At 37.8% G+C, this 21,836-nt stretch overlaps 1 protein-coding gene across 3 annotated transcripts; it reads right to left on the bottom strand.

Moving 5' to 3' along the window:
- Positions 1 to 812: 812 nt before the first annotated feature.
- On the bottom strand, positions 813 to 21,683 carry MFSD11 (major facilitator superfamily domain containing 11). Of its 3 annotated transcripts, none has more exons than XM_033002497.2 (15): positions 21,630 to 21,683; positions 19,101 to 19,260; positions 18,705 to 18,876; positions 17,101 to 17,156; positions 15,974 to 16,081; positions 15,462 to 15,541; positions 15,267 to 15,363; positions 13,067 to 13,125; positions 10,597 to 10,738; positions 9,709 to 9,749; positions 8,489 to 8,554; positions 5,769 to 5,894; positions 4,630 to 4,804; positions 3,495 to 3,630; positions 813 to 2,163 (listed from the first exon to the last, which is right to left on the bottom strand). In XM_033002497.2, exons 3-15 carry the CDS (start codon positions 18,798 to 18,800, stop codon positions 1,990 to 1,992), a joined length of 1,356 nt encoding a protein of 451 aa, XP_032858388.1. In that variant the 5' UTR covers positions 18,801 to 18,876; positions 19,101 to 19,260; positions 21,630 to 21,683; the 3' UTR covers positions 813 to 1,989. The 3 variants fall into 3 exon arrangements, with proteins under 3 accessions (XP_032858388.1, XP_032858387.1, XP_009966284.1); XM_033002496.2 differs by lacking the exon at positions 21,630 to 21,683 and adding an exon at positions 21,057 to 21,559; XM_009967982.3 differs by lacking the exon at positions 21,630 to 21,683 and having other exon boundaries at positions 19,101 to 19,318.
- Between the last annotated feature and the right edge of the window lie 153 nt (positions 21,684 to 21,836).

Raw genomic sequence — 21,836 nt, 5'->3', positions numbered from 1 at the left:
AAATGTGTAGCAACAAGAGAATTCTGATCACTGACAGAATCCTATCAACTGTATCTTTTACAGTGCTCAGTATATAAAAATAGTATGCTTCAAGTTACAGGATAACACAGGAGTGGATAAGAAAGAGGCATTAGAATGTTGCTAGTCACATTAATCATATATATTGATTGAACACTGAATGCTTTTTCAGTTTGTCTGGCAAATTGGAATGGCTTTGGTAACCCCTCACTCAAGTGTGTGTTCTGCCTCATTCTCTTTTACATCATTCATTAAATCTCCTGGGAATACACAAAGACTTTCTCTCCTGGCAGTCCTCAAAGACTTCTTTGCTTACCAAATGTTCAGGTGCCCTCTCATCCTCCCATTAACACCTTACTGATTACACAGCAAAAACCCCCAGTGAATTTAAAAATCCCTTTCTATATGCATGTAAAACAATCCCTCTCTGTTGATTTACTGTGCATGAAGAGGGCTGTGCTTCTTGGGAGTTGTATGTTACCTGCCCTGTGAGAGCAAAAGTGGCAGCAAACATCACAGGAGATACCCTACTCCCTCACCAAGTTTAACCTTGGTGAGGAGCTACTGACACCTACCAAGTCAACCTTTTTTTTCACTTATCTTTAAAGATAAAACACTAACGTCCTGACTGTGCATAAATAAAAAGGTCAGTGAATGGTACTTTTCTAAAAATAGTTACATGGAGTGTCTAAAAGCACCTTCTCAATGTTCCATATCTGCTCTCAGTTGCATCTTGTTTGCCCACCAGACAGAAACATAACTGCAAGTACTACAGAGTCATGGAGACATAAAAATCAAGGTGAGTTGCATTCACTGTATTATATAATCTGTAACAGTTTTGGATTAAAACATAGTTTACTATGCTAGTATCCTTATTTTCACATTTGGTAGAATAAGATTACAATACAGTCTTCCTAAAGTATAATGAATGAAACAACTTACGTCAAGCGTTTCAGGTATTTTTAGACTATGCAGTAGAATAAACACTGCAAGATTATTCTTACACTTCACATTCTGAGTCTATTTGCACTTTTAAAAATTATCTTAGACAATGCTCCCAACTCAGATTTTGATGAAAATTTAACTGAAGTGCAAAGAATTATTTGGGAGTCTGAGAGGGAAGCAGTGTCTTACGGTCCTTCATACAGCATTACCCTGAGAAAGTTGGAGCAGCTATCCCAATACAGCTCAATTCTGTGATGCCAAACGAGGACACTGTTTTCTATTATCAGTACTTCACAGATCTCAGGATCACATCCTCAAGATGGCTAGGAGTAACTTCTTCCAATTCTTGTAAAATCGTTCATGTCCCATTACAACCTAATTCGCTTCCTTCAAAGAAACCCATGCATCTGAGAGAATTTAAGCACATGGAATAGATTAATAAACAAACAGTTGGGAAACAAAGAGCTAGGTGATACAGCATAAGGCAGCAACATTTCCCACAGAAATACTTCTGCATATCTAATTGTTGAAAAAGTCAATGACAAATTGATCTCTCAGTTGTGCAGACACACTCTGTGATATAATGTACCTTATAAAAATATCACTCATTCAATACAAGAATTCAAGTGTTTGCAGAATTAGAATATAGGAAAAATAATTTACAGGGAAAAGATGAAACTGTAATTCTGTAGTGCATGGTAGAGTTAAATTAGGCAATTACATTCTGAAAGGTACATCTCAGAACAGAGTTGTTCAATACATAGATCTCTACATTTCCTTCCATTTCTAATACTGGATTTTTAAGAACATGCATACCATGCTCGGTTGATTAAAGCAAGAAAAAAGCCTTTCAAATTGGCATTTTTTTTTCTCTCATGTTTCACAATCTTTTAGACTGACAGTGATTTAGTAGTAGCTTCCTCCATCTTCATCTCTGCAGCAGCTTGATCTTTTCACCTTCTCGCGTCACCTCACAATAAATGTGCTCATGTTTTTCCTTATGTTGGACTAGGCATGGTATCTAGATCAAATGCTGCTGTAGTCTGAGCCACGGGCAACAGGAGCTGCTGCTGCTGCTGCTTTCCACTCCACTGTAAAGAAAGTAATTGTTCCGAAGAAGCCCGCAACCACCATGATCAGGAGTTGCCACTGCAGAAGGAAGTAATTGCTGTAGAAATATGCAACTGCAGCACAGATGGACTGAAAGAAAGAAAAACACAGCGTAAAAAGATTGTAAGTGGAGATATCCAAGCTAGTATTACTTACAAGGATTATTAAATTGACATACACACAGTTTAATATGCAACTCTAGTAGTACGCTGCTGTAGAAGATATATAATCTTAAAACTTCATTACACCTCAACATATGTCTTAATGCGATGTACAACAGATGTAGTTTTTACTTGTTATTTAACTAGTGTTCACTGCAGAAAGTGAAGACAAAACTCAAAAGTGTTTGCAGCATTGCAAGTGCAGGTCTCTGGTACTTGAAAGCAGTTTGACTAGAAACAACACTGTCAAGGCTTTAAGAAAAAATCCAGAAAATTATTTCTAGCTTTACAGCATCACAAACTAGTCTATATCAGAATAGCTAGAGGCTTCAACAAGCAGTGTTGCTTACTTGCAATCTATCCTTTTTAAAGGTAAAGTTTTCATTAGAGCTCATATAAAGAATCTTTGTATTCTACATCTATCTCAAATTCTTACACATCACTGAGAATGATATACAAATGGAGCTGTGCATAAGGAAAAATAAGTATTTTTCTGAAGCAAGCAGCTGTCATCTTCTAAACTAGACACCCGCTGACCTCTGCTCCCAGCACTAGCTTGCTATTAGTGTGACCATGCATGAACAGTGTCAATGCTTTGCACCACCAATTTTCTACCAATACCTCTGATCAACACAGATCTTGGCCTGGAAAGTTCAGTACAAAAGAAGATTAATGCCTGTGAGTTAACTGATCTACCCAAAATACAGCAGTTGTATTTATACTGTGTGAAGACTTTTCATCAAGTCTCCAGCTAAGGTAGATGCAGTCATTCTGGCATTCCGACAGCTTAAGGACAGATAAACATTACTTAATTCTTCTTTTGTCTGTGTACCCACCTGATAACTCCCCATGATATGCCACAACACCCACAAACTCTTCAACTACTATTTACACAACTTGTTTCCTTTTAACTCACACCCCTCTGTCAGAGACTTCTTTGAGTAAGTAAATTCAGTAAATGGTTATTTAAATAAAATCCAAGTCTGGTTAACGGCACTAGCCTTTTGACTTTAAACTACAATTCCCAACACTTCTAAATTCCCTCAAAACTCTTAATAGCAGTTTGATTATATAATTACACCAAGCTATGCAACCAAGCTACTCGTACCTAAAAACATTCTCTCCTGTGAAAGACAAAAAAGCCAGGCTGAAACCCTTTGCAGAAACAACGTAATGCTTCTTAGCTCATTAAAAATCCCAGCCCAGTATTTCAATAACATTCCAACAGTCATACTTCCAAGAAGTTGTGTCATGTAATACCTGAACAAACTTAAAAATGGCAAAGGCAGGAGCACTGTCTTCTGAATACAGGAATCCTAAAATACTGAGGAGCTGGGTGTTAAAGCAGCTGTCCCCCAGGCCCAACAGAAAGCTGCAGAATATGGCCACCTCTTTGCTGAAGGAGAAAAGAAAATTTAAAAGCCATTCATTCAAACAGCTTACACATCTATAAACTATTTTTGGCAGACTTATTTGGAAACTGAGAAGGGAAGAAAGTTATCAAACTTTAAATTTCACTGGAAAGGATCTGGGGACACTTGGTTTGGCAAAAGAATAGTTTCATCAGATCTCAATTTCTTGAATGCTAAACCTTCTGTTATTGTTACCTGCAGTCAAGCCTACACTGAATTAGAACTGCTAGAACAACTCATTTTTGTGCCTGGAGCCACAAAGCCCACAAGGCAGTGATTAAAAGCTGAGATACACATGGTGAGTTCATAAAAACTGCAGGAATAATAGAAATATATCAATTCATTTTGCAGAAAAATACTCCAGTTAAATAAAGACTAATCACCAGCACAGGCACAATTACTTATAATTGCAAGTTAGCAGCTGTATCTATACAAACTGACAACACTGTATTTTCACACAACGTGGCAAAAATACACCCCAAAAGAAAGTTACAATGATGAGATAAGAAAGCTCCCTATATTCTTCCCCTAACACTGAGTGGTATAACAGACAGGCATGGCATGGCTCCAGACCAAGTGGACTTTGACAACAAGAGACTTTGGAAACCAGTGCAACAGCGCAAGGCTGGTGCTTCCTGCTGTAGTAAAACTGAGCCCAACAGTGTTTTAAAATAAACGGAATTCCTGACATTTAGCACAATAGTTGCTGGTCTCACTATTGTACCAGATCTCAGGAATGTCGGTTCTTAGTGACAGGATTACTACCAAATACCCTTGTTGTTTTTATTCTTACGCCATTTAAATTCCTAAATTGGGTACACACTGGTAGAATATCTACCTTTAATAAAAACAGAATTCCTAAAAGCCTTTTCTATGGAGTTAGTCACTACACAGAAAAGCAGCTTCAAGGAGTTTTCTATTACAGGAACAAGCTCTTTATATGCATCATGAGTTGTACCAGCCAAAGGAAAAAGTTTACATACCTTGGAATCATGTAAGCAACATCATCTGTTCCTTCCATAGGAGCAATAGGAGCATCATTTGGCATGTTGAAAAAAATTAAATAAAAGGCTATGAAATGGACAATGATGCCTAGCATCACAACAGGGTTCCTGCCAAAACGATTATTCTTGCTTAGTAAACCAAACAGTCCTCCACCTGTATGAGTGGAAAACATTGGATAATTAAATCAGAACTGAAGATGTAAAGAACAGAACCAAATACTAGAAAAAAAAAATGCTGAAGACTTAGATTATAAACTTCCCCATAATGGATAACAAATTGACAGACATGAAAACAGCCCCAAGGAGTTTGACAGATCTGCCAGCACCATTTGCCAGATGACATAATCTTTGAGTTGCTAGAGATGTCTGAGAAATGCAGGAAGGAGATTTATCAGATGATTGCTGATGAAGACACTTAACCTTTTTCAAGTATCTTCCCAGCAGCCACTGCTTCCGCCAGTATTGCAACACACTAAGTGAAAATGGATACCCTTGTGCTTAGCTCTTAATTGCAAAAACATGCATATCTCTATAGATCCAAGTCGCTAGTGAACAAAGACAGTGGGGGCTTTGTTGTTGTTCTTTAAACACTGCAGAACTTCAGTTTTAAGCAAAAAAAATTGAATGAATTACCTGTATTTAATTTTATTCAAATATCAGATCATTTAACACAAGCTAGCATTTTTAAAAACATCTTTAGTGCAATACTTTAATAAATTTTAAATAGTTATGATATCACTTAAGAAATAAAAATGCAAACAGAACACTATTTAAAAACAGAATATTGAAACACTGACAATTCCCCAATAACACTGTAGCCTAATGTTTCTCTAATTCTAAGTCTTAGGTATTTCTTTGCACTAACCCAAAAAGAATGCAAAATTTTAGGATTCATAGTCATCAGTATTTCACACCCTAGTCTGCATTCACTGTACATGGTGTAATGTATAATTCACAGTGCAATAAGGAACCACACTGACAATTTTATTTCTAATATTTCATTTTTTGTTTACATAATCATTGCTGGAAGATTGAAAGACACTCTTCAGTTAAATACAAAAAAACCATTCTGAGTAACTAAATCTTTTTTGTCTATAATGTGGTAAATTTAGACTCACCTAAAATTTCTCCAACACCAATAAAAATTCCAGAGAGACCAATAAGACTTTTCTCTTCACCGCCAAACCTATTTACAGCACCAATACATGTTCCATATACTCCAGAAAAGAACGTTAATTCCAAACCTTTGAAAGAAAACAAACAAAATTGATAGATGTACTCTTATGAAAGTTATTTAAAAATTCTTTATGTCTAAAGGCTGTTTTTTCCTAAAGTATCTTTCAAATACATATATTTAAATGAGATATGTGTAATAGAAGCAATTAGGGAGTTTTAAACTATGTAATTAGGATATTCTCCTATGCCAGTTTACAAAAAAATGTATTAGAAAAAACAGTGTCACATGCACTTAGGTTCAGTACTGCTTCTGTTGACTACAGAATCTCTACATAGATTGTAATTTTACTTTTCAAGAATTCTGGAATTTCACATGTAAGGGTTTTTTTCTCCCCAATTTATGGCATTCCTAGGAAAGACTCCTTGTACCTCCAAATACCAAAAGAGCTAAGATTCCTAAAATGGACAGCTGCTTTTCTATACATAATGAACTAAAACTGAGGAAGAACAACTGCTATTTGTTTAAAGCTCTCCTTTCTACTGTCATTACTGTGAGGAAAAGTAACATAGCTGAGTCCATCAAGCAGGACTATAAGCAACCATCAGTGTAAAAATACCAGTTCCGTAATTGAAAGCATATTTAAAACAATGCAAAGTGTTATGCCTAAACAGAGAAAAATAGTTCAAAGATAGAACCATTTCTAATTTACATCCTTTGCTACTGCAAAAATATGCTACACCATATCCTGGTCTATAGGTAGCAGGCTATCCAACATGCTATATGAACTGCATAGCCTCAAAAAGGGGTGAACTTTGAGCAATCTTAATAATCCAATCATCCATTTTGCAAATAAAAGCTTTTGTTGGCTTCATGGGATTTTGTATTTTTCTACATAAAGTGGCAATATTGACCAAGAGCCACCAGATGGCAGCAGCTATTTTTTCCAAACTGGACTGATTTTTTTTTCCTGCTACCTCTAAAACCAAATTTCAGATTAATCAAGCAAAACCTGACTGACTTCCTTCCCTTGTTATCTTGCTTCACATTCCCAGTGCACTAAACATCTAAGAGGAATTCAAGTTAGTTAATTTACATTAATGCAGCACTGGAGATGCTGTGAAGTAACTTGTAGCTCTGACTAGTAGCGAGTGCAAGCTGACTTCATAGCTACTATTTGCTATTTCTCTACAAGAAGCTGACTGCAAACTTCAGCAGAAGTTATGGAATTGTTTATAGCTTGTTTGCATCTAGGTCTTGCTTTCTGCCTACCAGAGCTAACAACAATTTTTCATAACAGTGAATCAGAGCTGAAGAGCTGAGGTTCTGAATATGCAGCTATGCTTCCTAAAACTTAATCTGATCATTAACAGAACTACATCTGAGCAAATAAGGAGCAAGAACCCCCCTCAAAAATCTGTTAAAGGATCCCAGTAACATTTTGAACATTTTACAGTTTTTTTGTGGAAGAATCACTCGAGTATATGGCAAAAATAAATGTATTTTTATTTTACAACTCATACCTTGGTCTAACAGTGGCAGACGTGATTTCAAGTTGCTAAAAAGAAAGCAAGCTTTTGCCACAGCAAATACTAGTGACAAAAAATAATTGAAAATGGCTAAACTTTTTCCCAGTAGAACCAAGACTAAAATGAAGACTGTTAGTAATCTCCCACACTTCAGTGGAGGGGACACTAAAAGCATACTGTACAAAAATAATTTTAATTCAACAATCTACTAATCTATTTTAATTAAATAATCTACAACCTATTAACCCAAATCACATACAAATCAGCTATGTAAGTTTTGCCTAATCCTCAGTTTGAGTGACCCATTACTGTGATAAGTAATAGAAGAATTTTGCTTTCCCTAAAAGTAATTAAACAATTACTTCCTAGGCTAAAGCTATTATTAGTACAATGATCCAAATTTTAAGAAAAGTGAAAGACTTTACTACTGGGAAAAGGGGGGAATTGATCTGAGGAAACACCAACCCAACAGCCCCCCCTCTTGGGATGCTCACCAGATGATCCATATCACAGGGTGGTAACTCCTTTGCAATGGATTGAGAAAGAACAGAATGGGCCATCTCTGGTATCCCTTGTCCTTGAGATAAGAGAGGAACTGAAACCACTGAGCCATAAAAGACAAAGGAGCTGCAAATTGGCCCAGACTTGAAGGACAAGGTGTATGTGACCACAGGACTGAAGAAAGAAGATAAGATTGTAGAAGAAGCCAGGAGGCTGCCGAAGGTGTTGAAACCGGCAGCTGCGTGGATAAAAGGGGGTTTGAAACTTAAACAATTTGGTGAGCCTGGACGGAGCTGCGACTCCTCGGCCACCCCAGCGGGGCATTTACTCTCTTACCTTAATAAAGATTCATTAATCCATATTTGGATGTGATTGGCCTTAATCTACCTATAACAATTACTGTACTGAACCAAGCATTACTACATCTGTCAGTATTTGCAGATTTAGGTGCACCCCTCCTCCCATACAGAAACACTGTCCAGAACACAGGAATGCCATAGTAACTTGCTCAATGTTAACTGAATTATTCAAGTAATATTTGCAGAGATATGGAATTGCAATCCTACTCTGGGGTTAGAATTCCAAACAAAGCCCTGGCACTGCTATATGATTATACACTCTGCTTGCTTCATACCTGTGTAGGCTGTTGTAACACTGAGAAGCAGAATCTCTTTGGTGAAGCTCAGCTTTATAGATTTCTCTGTAAAGACACAGTAATGGAAATTAATATGACCAGTAACACTATTAAGCGCTTCCTTTTGCTCTTCACAAAAATAGGTTAAAATTATACAAATTTTTGTATAATTTTATATAATTTTATGTGTGATTATTACAGGAAACAATGCTAAAAGAAACTATCCCTGACTTGCCCTTTGAAAGAAAAGCTGTTATCTGAAATCCTATTTTGTAAGAAATGCAAGGGGGGAAATATCAAAGAAAAGATACAGTTTTCAGTTAGCAGACAATTTTCTGCTCATTGTACTTTTGTACTCTCAGTTCATGGCAATTGTCTCCTAAAAGGATAAATAAGTACTTAGTGAAGATCACCACTCTCAAAACAAACTTAATAGTCACAGGCAGACCACATTAAACTTCCAATTGAAACTGAAGATGCTCCAGTTCAAAACTGTTGCTTTTAACTGATTTCATTTGATGGCAAAATAAAACAACATGTAACTTCATCTTGTTATGTTAGTGAATTTTAAATTTTTTTAAAAAAACTTTCATGCACTAGCTTTTCCAAGTGGTGACTTGCTCTTTTTGAGCTCACCTGTATAAGGAAGCTGTTGTAAAGTAGCTTGGATCTGAAACTACATCAAAGAAGTACCCCTCCAAACTTCTCCTGGACTATACTAGTACATAATTGAAGCGAAGTCTATGCTTGTAGTCAAGCTTTGTCTGCATGGTATGGTCACCTGAAAGGAGCACTTCTCAAGTGCAGACAGCCAGCTCACACCAATCCCACATCAACAGTAATTTGCCCACACATTAGCTCAGTGGTTCCCAAGCTTTTTCAGTTGCAAACCCCATTATGGCTAGGCTCAAAATCACAAATGTTCACACAGACAACTGAATTCCTATCAGTCTCAAAACTCATCCATCCTGTGTCCCTATGTGAAATGTCATCACTGGTCTGAAAAACACTGCCACCTGGCAGTCATTTTTCAAAGCAGGACATTGCTGAAGGTCTGTATTTGATGTGGAATAACTGAAATGCATTCTTAACACCTTATTTGTTCACAAATTTTTATTTTAAGTGATTTGTCCATGATCACATTATCAGCAGAATCATGGAGAGCTGGAAAGGATATGTCAGTATTTTTTGAAGCAAGTCTGATATGAAACAGTACTTACTGAAGGCAGCCACTGCTCTTGTCATTTTGTTTTGTGCAGACCTGGGTAAATAAATGACTTAAGTCAAAATGGAAAGAGAATAACCACACTGTATCACTATGCTGGAAGGCAGCTTAACTTTTCAGATTCTCTGTACGTCTTCTAGCCCAGCAGTAGATACTGGAACATGTTAATATATTATTAAAAATTTCTGAGAATCTAAACTACTACCCAGAAAACTTATTTGCTTTCTGTGCTAGTGAATGCCATTCAAAAATTAACCCACTTAATAGAATCTTTCTTCTGAGCATTTTTAGCTTTGAACATTTTTTCACTGGCATACTTACTGATGTTTTTCAAACATTTCCATTGTTCTTTAAATAAAATAAAAATATTTAAAATGATGCCTCAGGCAAAACTGTACTGAATCTATCTGTGTACCTACACATTTCTGATGTATTTATCAGGGTGGCATATATATATATTTAGAGAAGATATGAAAAAAAATATTTCAGTATATAAAAGATAACCTATAAAAAGCAAATAATGTCTGCTTATTCCAGCCCTTAAAATGGGCAGATAAGGGCAAGACAGACTAGGAAAGGCAGATATGTGTTTAATAATAATCAGTGGGAAAAAGAGATAAAAGTTAGCTCTCCAAAGACATTTACTAATGGAAAAACTTAATGTGCAGTACTGCACTCCACCCTTGAAAATATCTCATATAAAGAACATTAATTCTCACTTGTTAAAGTACAGACACTTTTCTATTAAATCTGTAAATTCTACAGGTTGTTCATAACATTCATGTTTCCACTGTAGAGGGGAAAGTGAATGCACGATGTTCCATTGAGGAGTAGGAGCACAAACAAGTATATGTGACAACATGTTATTGCCACGAGCACTTACGAGCTGTCCCTCAGGATTTCATTAGCAGAAACTTCCTCCCCTGGAGCTTTTGTGTCCTCTTGTTTCCTAATCAGAAAGAACAGAACTGTGCCCACAAGACTGATAACAGTCAGAGCAATGAAGACAGTTCTGCGATCGCTCTCTGTGGAAAAACAAAGAAGATTCATAACCAGATGTGCAAAAGCAATTAAAACCAATTCAACTACCTTCCAAAAACTAATACAGACATACTACGTAACAGCGCTTAAAATGCATATCAATTTTCTAACTTACCATTCACATGGAGCAAAAGGTACCCAGCTGCTGGCAAATTCCTATCTGTTTTATGGTGCTAATAAAATACCTGCATATTAAAGAGTGTCACTCACATTTTCTGCCATGCAAATGCTATGAGCAAGGAGGAGCCAATTAACAAATGACATGCATAAATCATTAGCAGAAGAAAGTATATCTTTTAAGACTTTGATAATTCAGAGTCGACATAGCAAAGTACACCAAAACTCTTCAGATTTCTAATAAAAAAAAAAAAAAAAAACAACAAAAAACACCAAAAACCAAGCCTCTCAACAAGCATCAGAAATATTAGCACTGTACTGTCATGAACTGGTAGGCTTGTAAGCTACAAAGGCCTTAAACTCACTGAAATCTAACTGACACAGCATACAGTGTACAGCTGGAAGAAGGTAATTGCTGCCCTATGCACCAGCTCTGCTGCACCAGCCGACCTGTTTGGCACAGGAAAATCTGTATTACAGAAGTTTTTCCCATGCACAAATACTAAGCAGAAAAAAGCCAAGAAACGGCTAATAGTTGTGATTGAACTAGTGTATGATTCTGAAGATATTGTCTACATTTGTATTTACTTCCCCTTTAGCTTAAAGGTAAACATAAAATTGTTCTACATCAATTAAAATTAACCTGTATAATTACAGATCAAAGAGACTATGTGTTTCACCTTGAAATACCTGTAAAATTTTCATTTAGGTGGTAAAAGGAAGGAGGAATTGATTCTTAAACACTGTCAGATCATCTGATACCATTTTTTAATAAAGAGGAACCTCAAGACATTTAAAGATGTAAGGAAATGTAACAGCAGAACTCCCTCAAAGTTAAGTGCTCTATTCTGTGGCTAGAAAGAGCAATGAAATTTAGAATGCAAAGAATTTCAGACCCACCAGATCCAAAGTGTCTCCTGTACTTTCAATAACATTTCAGCCTTTGTGTTAAATGTGAGGGAATGCTGGAGCTGACCTTTAAAAATTAACATTAACGTGTGCTGAGCTAGCACACCCAAGTCCGTGGGAAACCTGAGAAGGTGGATTTAACAGAGACATGGACTATTCATCTCAACAGAGCAGTGTTTCTGAAGCCTGATAATTATAATTTAAAAATCAACATCTTATTCCTGATTGACTACAGCAGAAATATCCTTATCTTTTAAATGTTAAAAGGCTTGACCATTCTAGTAGATATTTTACTTTAACACTACAATAAAGAGTCTCACAGTCATTACAGAACAGGACCGTGGACCCTATTTATTTACACAATGTTGGTTTTCCAGCAATACTCAGGTTTTGTAATTAAAATCTTACATTTTGCTCTATTTTCACCATTGCTGTTTTCTTAGCTGATACCACCCCACCCTGCCTTGTTTACTTAAGCAGAAATCTCTGCTTTAAAACCAGTGAGTCTCAACCACTATCCAGCTTCTTCAGAATATGAAGTTTACTTTTCTCTCTGCTGCTCTTTACCAGTCTGGCATGATGTCAAATGAAAAAAGCTATAGAATTAATTACAATCCCATTAGAAAGTTAGTCTTCATAAACTACACCAAGAAAGGAAAACTGAGTTCTTTACACACTCTCCCAGCAGTGCTGCTAGTTCAAGCAGCAGCAGCCCACTCTCAGTCCACCTGCACGTCCCAACCTCTGTCTTGCTACTGCTCTGTTCTAGCACAGTGATTAGTGCAGCCATGAAGTGAACTGCGATGGTTTTCCTTTCTTTTCCTTTATTTCATAGGTTAAGCATTCTCCCATCTGATTCAGGACAGTCTACACCAAGAGAGTACTTTGGAACAGGACAGTGTGTATATTAAACATACAGCCATTCCAGAATAACTTTCCCCAAAGAAATGTGTATTTTGGCGTAAGTGTATCTGCACAGGAAAAATCCCTGAGTAGCTATGGTGGAAAAATAAATTCTGAAGAATTTCATAGACAATATCCTAAAAGAAGGTACTCAGAAGTGCATTGCATGCAGGAAAAAAAGTATACATAATACAAGGGCCATGAGTACCATGGAACACAATCAAAAACATGCTCCAAAAATACAGTCTATCTAACAATAAACTGGAAAAAAAATGTCTGTTATTGTACAAGTTTATTGCCACTTTTCAGTTCATTATTTCATCTGTTTATTCATGCTACCATATTTTAAAGGATAGCGTCCCATATAAACAAGCAATACCCACCTGATATGTGAGTTTTTCCTTGCCAAGCAAAGTATATGTAGAGGTTTCCAAAAAACAAGCTGTAATCAAAAAGGACAACAAGGGTGAACAGCACTTTCTATGGTAAGATTAAGGTTGTAGCATCATGGTAATACTATTCTATGCAGAAAATAGTACTGTGCAATCATGAAAGGAATAAAGACACCAGCCACTATCTGTGTAAACTGCTTACTCTATATAAAACTTCAAACACAGTAGAGGATTCTTTCCCATAATGTTGGCTTTCTATTTTAAGCAATCAAGACAAGGTGGTAGCACAAATATGGACATCTACATCTAAAGTGCCTCTGTCTCTAATTTTGGAAGGGTATAGGTTAGAAAGCTGACATATTTATGGAGATGATTTTGTAATACTGCCTTGGAAGAGTCATGTGTCTTGTCTGAAGTATTGCCCAGCAATGCTAAAGTGGTTAACAGCTCAAGGGAAGTTCTGTGTTCCTACCTCCAGTTTCTTGAAACACAATAATTCTGATAGCGATTCAAAAGAGCCTTACAAGTTTCCTTATATAAAGCCATGCATTTTACTCACTGTAGAACACACGATTAGTTGGGTTTGTGGAAATTGCTACTCTGATAACATCCTGATATGTTAATGCTGAAACCTGAAACTTAAGGAACACAGGAAGTGTGCCACTGGTTCAGAATGATGTTCTACTAATCCAGTATTCTGCCCCCACAACAGCATTAGCAATGCCATCTAGCGCACACTTACCAGCCTAAGCACTTTCTGCAATTCAGTCTCCTCAATATCTCCCAATATTTAGAATTCATAGAATCACAGAATGGTTTGGGTTGGAAGGGACCTTAAAGATCATCTAGTTCCAACCCCCCTGCCACAAGCTCAAAAGTTTAATCACCCATTGTGTAAATAAATACTTGATCTGTTTCCAACCAATCATCTTCTGATTTCACCAGGCGACCCAAGTTCTTGTACAGCAGCATTTGGTGAGCAACAGTTCTACACTCAGCTCACTTATTACCTTCATGTTTTAGTAACCCATCAGTATAATCCTCATCAGATGCTTCTTCTCCAAAGGAAAGAGTCCTAGACTTTTTACTCTCTACAAGTCAGCAGCTCTATCTTTTTGTACAGTTTTGTTATTTTTCCCTATACCCCTATTTCATTACACTCTCCCAAGAGGCATAAACCATATCTGCACTAAATACTCCATGGCAGCAACGCAGCATCCACTACCTTGTTTTCACTACCTTTCTTGATGCTGAGCCTTTTGTTAACTTTTTTGGTTGATGCTGCACTCGAAGTTTAGTATCGGAGAAGTATCAACAAGACCTCTTTTCTAACTTCTGACTGCCAGGTCCAACTTTAGTATCTTCACTTCAACTTCTCAGTAAGCAAGGTCTGGCTGCTCCCTCAGGGAAGGAGGGCCAAGAATCAAGGGGTATAACACATCCAGCAGAAAAGGTGCCTTGTCAGGTAGAGACCAGCCCAGCAGTACTTGAGCAAGGCAAGCAGGGCAGACCCAAAGAGTCAACCAACAGTCCAGACAATCCTACAAGTTTATGTTGATGAGGCCGGTCTGAGGTCAAGCTGGGAAGTCCATCCACAGGCCAGAGACAGGTCTGGTGATTGCCATGCAGATCCACAGTGACAAAACAGAACAAAGCCAAGCCAGGAAGTCAGTCTGTGGACTAGGGTCTAAACCACCAAGATCCATTGCAGAGTAGGGGCATGGCTGTGGCTAAGCTGCAGACTAATACTCCTCCAACAGAGCTCCAGAAGACTACCAGGCCCAGGGCTGAGTTTAAATGGGGCTCCTGGGCCCATGGGCAGATGGGAAGGGTGTGATGGAGGTCCCAGGTGAGGTTTTTCAGGACCATCAAGGCTTATTAGTGCACTCATCATCCTGACACAAATTAGCACAGCCTTCCACAATCAACAAGATTTCTGTTACATGTCAAATGCTCCCCTAACAGAAATGTATCTTTCGGCATGGTGAGAGCAGAGGCTTGCAATATGTAACTTTCATTCATTGTTCTATAATGCACAACAGCAATAGAAATGTCGCTTCGAGCTGTCCCTCCCATTTCACTGACTGCAAGGTACCAGTGGAGTATCTTTTGATGCAGTGTCCCACTTATCAAAAAACGTAAAATGTAGAATGTGTACACAACCAAAAGAGGATTAACAAATAAAGTTTACCTGGACTGCAAGAGCGCCCAAAATATGCCACTGTTCCTTCCAATGGTGTTTTCATCAGAATTTACAGTCAAGCAATTTCCCTGTGCTGTCCAGAGTACTGAAATATACAGAATATATTGCTCAGGAAATAAAAATATTTTAGAGATATAGTCAAATATAGCAAAGAATAGTAAGCAGAGTAAGAACAATGCTTACCAGCAGCTGCAATGCCAATAAAAACAGAAGCCGTGTAGAAAGCCCATGTAGCAGGTTGGATAAAAACTGCAATGTATAGGCTAGAATAGAACAGACCAGTTTATTGAATACAGACTTAAAATGGACAATGGCCTTTAACAATCAGGTATCTTACTTAGCTTCTTCTAAATCAGCTACTCTTAAGTGACATTGGAAAATAGTTTAGGTTGTACATGAAAAAAAAGTAACCTTTTTACTCCACTAAGCACATAGAATTTTTTTTCATATTGTCATTAGTCTGAGACCACCACATGGACTCCGCAGTCAGCAAAGTCTGGAAATACTGTGGAAAAAATACACTCTGTTTCCAGTAGGCTGAAGTACTCTGCGGTTACACCTCTACTGATACAGTATCTCTGCAAGATGCCTTCCTTAGACAGTACAATTTCATGTGTGGCATGATAGCCTTCAGTTTGATAAAACAAAAGAAACATTTCAAAGGAAGCAGACAAAAATTCAAAATTAATACTTACCTATAAAATATGCCACTAACAACCATGGCGAGTTGAGGTCCTACTATCGCAACCACTGAAGGCGATACAAGATTTGATGCAGAGAATACTCCATAAATAATGGACATGCTACATAAATAAACAACAAAGACGATTCAGTATTTAAAATAAAATACAGGGTTTACGTGCAACTGATTTAAGAATGTTCAGTCAATTCCAAAATCTTGAGTTTAGTACATACATAACTTAAGTAACTGCGTAACTTTAATAACCTTCCTTTCTTCTGTTACCTTCACCCACTGCACTCTATAGGGGAATATAGGGGTGTACAGTGTTTTTTGGATTGCTGAATAGAGTCCCAAACTATTGCAGGAAAGCACGTCTTGTAATTTACAATATGCGCTTGTCAAACTGTGCCTTCACAATAATTCCTGTATTTTGTGCCCAGTACCTCTGGAGGAGAATGTTCTAGAGCCTCATGTCTATCACTGAGGTTTTCATTTTCTCCCAAATACACCACAGAAATTTTATACATGTATTTTGTGCTAGTTGTATTTTTAGTTTAAATTAAGACAGTAAACCCTTCAAAGCAGCAACCAGGTTTTCCTTTATGACAGATTATTTTGGCATACAAAAGGTCCCTGATGATGCTTTGTGAGTTTGGCTATGCCAGTGCAATAAACAAGCAGAACGGCTTTTTGTGGCTTTGCTTCTTGTGTTTCTGACTGCTCCTTTCACATTTCCGTTGCAGTATTTCCTGGAAGTTGATGCACACCACCTATCCTACACAAACACACAGAAGTGTACAAAGGCAAACAACCAAGGCCTTAGCTAGCAGTTTTGTTTATTTTAAAACTTCCACATTCTTCATCTCCTAAGACAAAATGTTGAGAACGTGATGACTGTATGGTATTTGTTCTCCCTACAGAGAAAATATGCAAAACAGATGTGTAGTTCAACCAGAAATAATTCAGAGTAGAACGAGAGTGAGTGTGAGAAGCCTACGTTTTAAACTGTTTTAAGTATGCTATTAAATTGTGAAGTCAACAGGACACTACAATCTCTTGAAAGTTTATCTCTACCAGACGGAATTATAACTAGCTTCACCCTGCAAGGAGCAAAGTAATAAGAAGATCTGTGTAAATTACCTTGTGTAGCCACTGCCATGAAAATCTGTGCTGTTCAAATTTGTAATAACAGTTTGCTGTGAGAAGAAAATCATACATTGTAATATGTTAGAATATATCTTGTAGTTTGAGAACACTTGCATCAGTTTAAAGTCAATATCGAACATAAGAATTAATCATTAATAGAATCTACAAAGTACTTAAAATAATTTAAAGTATTAATTACAACTCACAACAACTCCACAATGAAAGTGAAGGAAATAATTGGCACAGAAACATCTATGCTTGAAGTAGTAATCAGTACTTTAGGATTTTATCATGATTTCATCAGAGACTTTAAAATATTTCACAAAACTTGTTTCACTAAATGCCCCTCTTAGATGGATATGTATGACTAAATTTAAAAAATGGGAAAAACAGAAGTCTAAAAATGCTCTTAACTTGACCAAACTATGAGCTGCTTGTAAGAGTTTCCGTTCTTTTCAGCTTCCTGTTATTTCCCTCTTCCTTTCTTTTTCCCTTGAATCAGCTTTAGTGATCATGAGACCATGTAATTAGTTGATTGGCAGGCAGATCTGATTGAAAGTCACTTGTAATGACTTTAATGACAATAAATTACATGATTGCATGATCACTAGGTCCAATTCAGTGAGTTGCTGTGAATGCATGGCAGAACTTCCAGATCACTGGGCTGTACTTACATACTCATGTTCAGTATCATGCTGTACTATGACTTTTTATCCTAAGTAGTTATTTCTGTAATGCAGTGCAGGATGTTTATATGTCTGAACCCAGCAAGGATTCCTCTTGCACACAAGAAAAGAGAAGCTGTAAGACCTGTAGGCTCAAGAGGTATGTTGAAATCTAACAGTCCTTCAGGCATATAACTAATATGGGAAGCAACGTCAGCAACTCAGGAAGTTAGAGGATCTGGGCTGAGTATGTCAGTAGCAGGATTGTAAAAACGTAAGTAGTAAGAGTGCAATCTGTTTTAATAGTAAATTTGGATTATGTTATGCTCAATTTTGCTTCAGCACACAAAGAGATACATGACACTAAAGCAGTAAATTACTTATTCAGATGAAAGGTGACTTGGCAGTTCTAGCAATTGTGGAAGTCTGACTACTTGTCAGATGATATCCTCACACTCCCCCTCAATGTCTAGTTTGTTAGAACAGAAAAAGATGCTCGATTAGGAAAAACACTCTAGGAAAAACTAGTGACATGGTTAATAATAATAACTTGGCCAAATATTTTGAAAGGGATTGCATAGAATAATAAGAAATATGAAAGGTCCAATGTAATTCAATTGTTAAATATTGCAAGTGTCAAACCAGACATTATTTTAAAGTTCAGACATTTTATAAGGTTAATTTCCTACTTTCTAAGCAATCTGGCACAGGTACATATGCAGCTATGCTATCTTAAAGAAATAAATTGCTTAATTATCCAGTTAATCAACTTATTATAGTTAACACTAAACCAAAATAAGAGACAAAATGTCAAGGTGTCTTGCACATTAAAAAAAACTGAAATAAAGTAACTCTTATATTGGAGTACATAAAAGACAAAAAAGGACAAATCAGTGTGATAGAAATGTGACATGTTTTGAAATTCACACCTACCGCAATATTTCCACATGTTTGGAAAGCAGTGAATATAAACATAAATGAGACTCCCAAAATAATTATGTTGAAAAGTTTTTTTGATTCTGGAGACATTTTGTGGTTTCTTGCCAAGTCCTCAGTCCTCAGTCTGGAAAAACTCTATTTCCTTTTAAAAGTTTCCTCTTAACCTCTGTTAAAAACAAACAAGTAAAAGTAATAAAACAAACAAAAAGCTTCAAAAATTACAATTACTAGCTTCTAGGACATAACCATCAACTAATCAAGAAATCTGGTAACTTTCTTAAATAATGTACAACAAAATCAGTAACTCGAGGGAGAAAAAAAAAACACACAAAAAAACAAACAAGCAACCAATGGTCTAGTACAAAAGGTAAAGACCAAGATTCTCTCTACCTTTTCCCATGAAGTTAGCAGAGCAGACTGCAGTATGCTACTTCTTCCTGACATCACTTTCTCCCAAATGAAGCAGTTTTCCAAGTATCAAGCTAGTTAATCAGCTTAGTTTCTTGCCATTCTTCTAAATCAGAATTCTGGTCCACAGCTTTTAAATCACCTGACAAGGGAAAGATGAGACATTCGTACACACAAGTCATTTCCATGCACGTTAGACAGGAAATAAGGAACATTTCACAATCTAGATCAGCTGATCCAGCCTAGAAAGCCCTTGTGCACTATGGGAAATGCAGTTTTATGAAAGTACACTTTTTCTACTTGAAAGAGTAGAAATCTTCTAATCCTAAAAATATTTATACTAGTTTCTAAGAATTATTATCTCCATCCCCTAAATAATACCCATCAAGTTAAAAATAAAAGTCTTAGAAAGTCATCTAAGAAAACTGCCAAATTAGCTGAACTCAAACACGCAAATAATCATTCCAAAGGGAAAACAACTCCCACCTTGGAGAAACTACATGCTACCAACACACATGCTCTGCACAGTGCTTCTGCCTTTCATGGTTTCAGTGACTCAAGAGAGGAAAGAGTCTCCATAATCTTTCATTGCTTTGTCTCAAAGAACAACATTCGTTTTTAGTAATTACATACCTTTGATATTTTACTTCATAGTACTTTTAAATAATAAATTTAAGATCAATTGATCTTTAACTTTTTAAGATCTCTGTTAAAACATCAGCAAAATTGAAAGAGGCTCACATATTTTGTATCAACTGAATGGCTGCCTTTTACTGTTACTATCTTCTGTCCAAGTCAGGATTGGAGCATTCAGCTAAATCAGCTCCATTTAACTGCTGGCCAAAGAGGAAGGGGAGGAAATCCAGAACTTACTGCAATAAATGACCAAACAGCAAATTTTATCTCTGCTATCTACAGTGCAGGACTTAAAATCTGCATCCCTGCTATTGTTGCATATTTAATGCTTTTAATTCCAGAGTTGTATTTTCTAAAAAATGCGTTTTTTTCAAAACAGTGTTTATTTTTCACTTGTGCAAGAAAGTCAGGATGATTATTCAGAGGTTGCTTTATAAGGATCCAATTAGAATGTCAAGGTGGGTTTTTTTAGCACGAGCAAAGCTGTCATGTTATGTATTTAGTGTAAGATTTTTAAGATCCTGTAGGCACTGTGTCCCACTCATGCCTTCTTCCCCTCATGCCCGCATAAGCATTCATCTAGCTGCACAGCAAACTGGGCTGGTGTGCTGGGCCAATTCTTTTGGCAACAGCAGAAGCTTCTACTGAAATGAGTGAAACTAGAGAGGAAGGGACACAGGAAACCCCCTGTCGTTCCACGGAAACCATTGTAAAGATGTATTTCAAATTTATCCTTAGAGAAAAAGTTTCAGCAAGTGAATCAGAAAATTTTTAATCAAGATTCTTGGGGAAAGAAGAACAAACAATATATCATGACCAATACAAAATATGCTGTACTAGTTTATTTTACTTTTTTGTAGTAGGAAACAAATGGTTGCTTCTGGGTTTGCATTGTTTATTTTTATACTTCTGTACAAAATATATTAAACAGTTACAGTAAGAATAAGGATTTATATTCTAATTCTGAATTTGCTTTCTCATATAAATACTTCCATTCCATTCAAGAAATCAGTAGAGAACTGCCTCTTCTCCGCTTGTATTCTTTTTTTAACACAGCATTATGAAACAGATGGGTAGAAACATCACTGTTGTAAGATGAGAACTAGGTATGACTGTTTATGCTTGGAGCTTGGCCATTTTATTCAGTGCCTTAAGCGACAGAGCAACTTTTGGTGCGGGAGTGCAACTTTCACTGAATTCCCTAGACAGAACTCGGGGAATCTCCTTGTCATCCTTACACAAGGGCTGTGCTAGTCTTCTCCCTCATTCCAATTTTACCACGCATGCTACCAAAACACGAACTTGCAGAGAGCGCTGTGTGTAGAAGAGGGTACCTAACGTTTCCCAGCTCGACTCACAGCTCCCTCACAGGCACCCGCGCAGCCGGTGGAGATCGCCTCGTAGCACCGTGCGGGCAAGAGGCTCTGCCTCCATCGCAGCGCGCCTGGAGCTGCACGGACCGCGGCGGCTTCCCCCGGCACCGCTACCGGCGGGAGGTGACGGAGCGCCCGCGAAGCGCCGCGCCGGCCTGCCGGGCCCCTCGCAGCGGCAACCAGAGCACAAGCCCGGCTGCAGCGGGGGCAGGAAAGACACACAACTCCCGCAGCAGCTACCCCAGGAGAACTGCCCCCGGAGCGGCCGGGGCCCAAAGCCCCAACCCGCCTCCCCTCAGCGCGCTCTCCCCTCCGCGGCCGCCATTTTAAACCGTCAACCTCCCCGCCCGCGCGAGGGGCGATTCTCTTCATTAACGTGGTTGGTTTTTTTTTTTTTTTTTTTTTTTTTTTTTTTTTTTTCACGCGGCAGTTGTTGCCCACCTCTCCTCCCCCCAACAGACAGGGAGGTCGCATTATTTCCGTTTTTGTTTTTTTTTTTTACCGTTTTCGGCACACATTGTTCAAAATTTCCCCGCCTCCGCCAACTCCTTCCGGGTCACGGCGGAGCCGCCTCAACGGCCACTCCCAACAGCGGGCGGGTTGATAACTTAGAGGGCGATTTTCTGCTCGCCTTCCCGCGGCCAGTGAGGAGAAGAAAGGAAGGGCAAACGCCGGGCGCTGCGGGCGGCCGCCGCCGGGACGCGGGGGG

This window comes from Tyto alba, unplaced genomic scaffold, assembly GCF_018691265.1.
Source record: "Tyto alba isolate M040663 unplaced genomic scaffold, T.alba_DEE_v4.0 Super-Scaffold_39, whole genome shotgun sequence".
In the NCBI taxonomy this organism is placed as follows: Eukaryota; Metazoa; Chordata; class Aves; order Strigiformes; family Tytonidae; genus Tyto; species Tyto alba.
Note: the sequence above shows the minus strand (reverse complement) of the source record. Positions and strands in the feature narration are given on the sequence as shown.

Coding starts and splice junctions, on each gene's coding strand:
- MFSD11 (XM_033002497.2), bottom strand. CDS start 18,800: ATGTCTCCAGAATCAAAAAAACTTTTCAACATAATTATTTTGGGAGTC. Junction 13,126..15,266: donor TGGGCGCTCTTGCAGTCCAG/GTAAACTTTATT, acceptor TTTTGATTACAG/CTTGTTTTTTGGAAACCTCT. Junction 3,631..4,629: donor GTTGCTTACATGATTCCAAG/GTATGTAAACTT, acceptor TTTCTCCTTCAG/CAAAGAGGTGGCCATATTCT.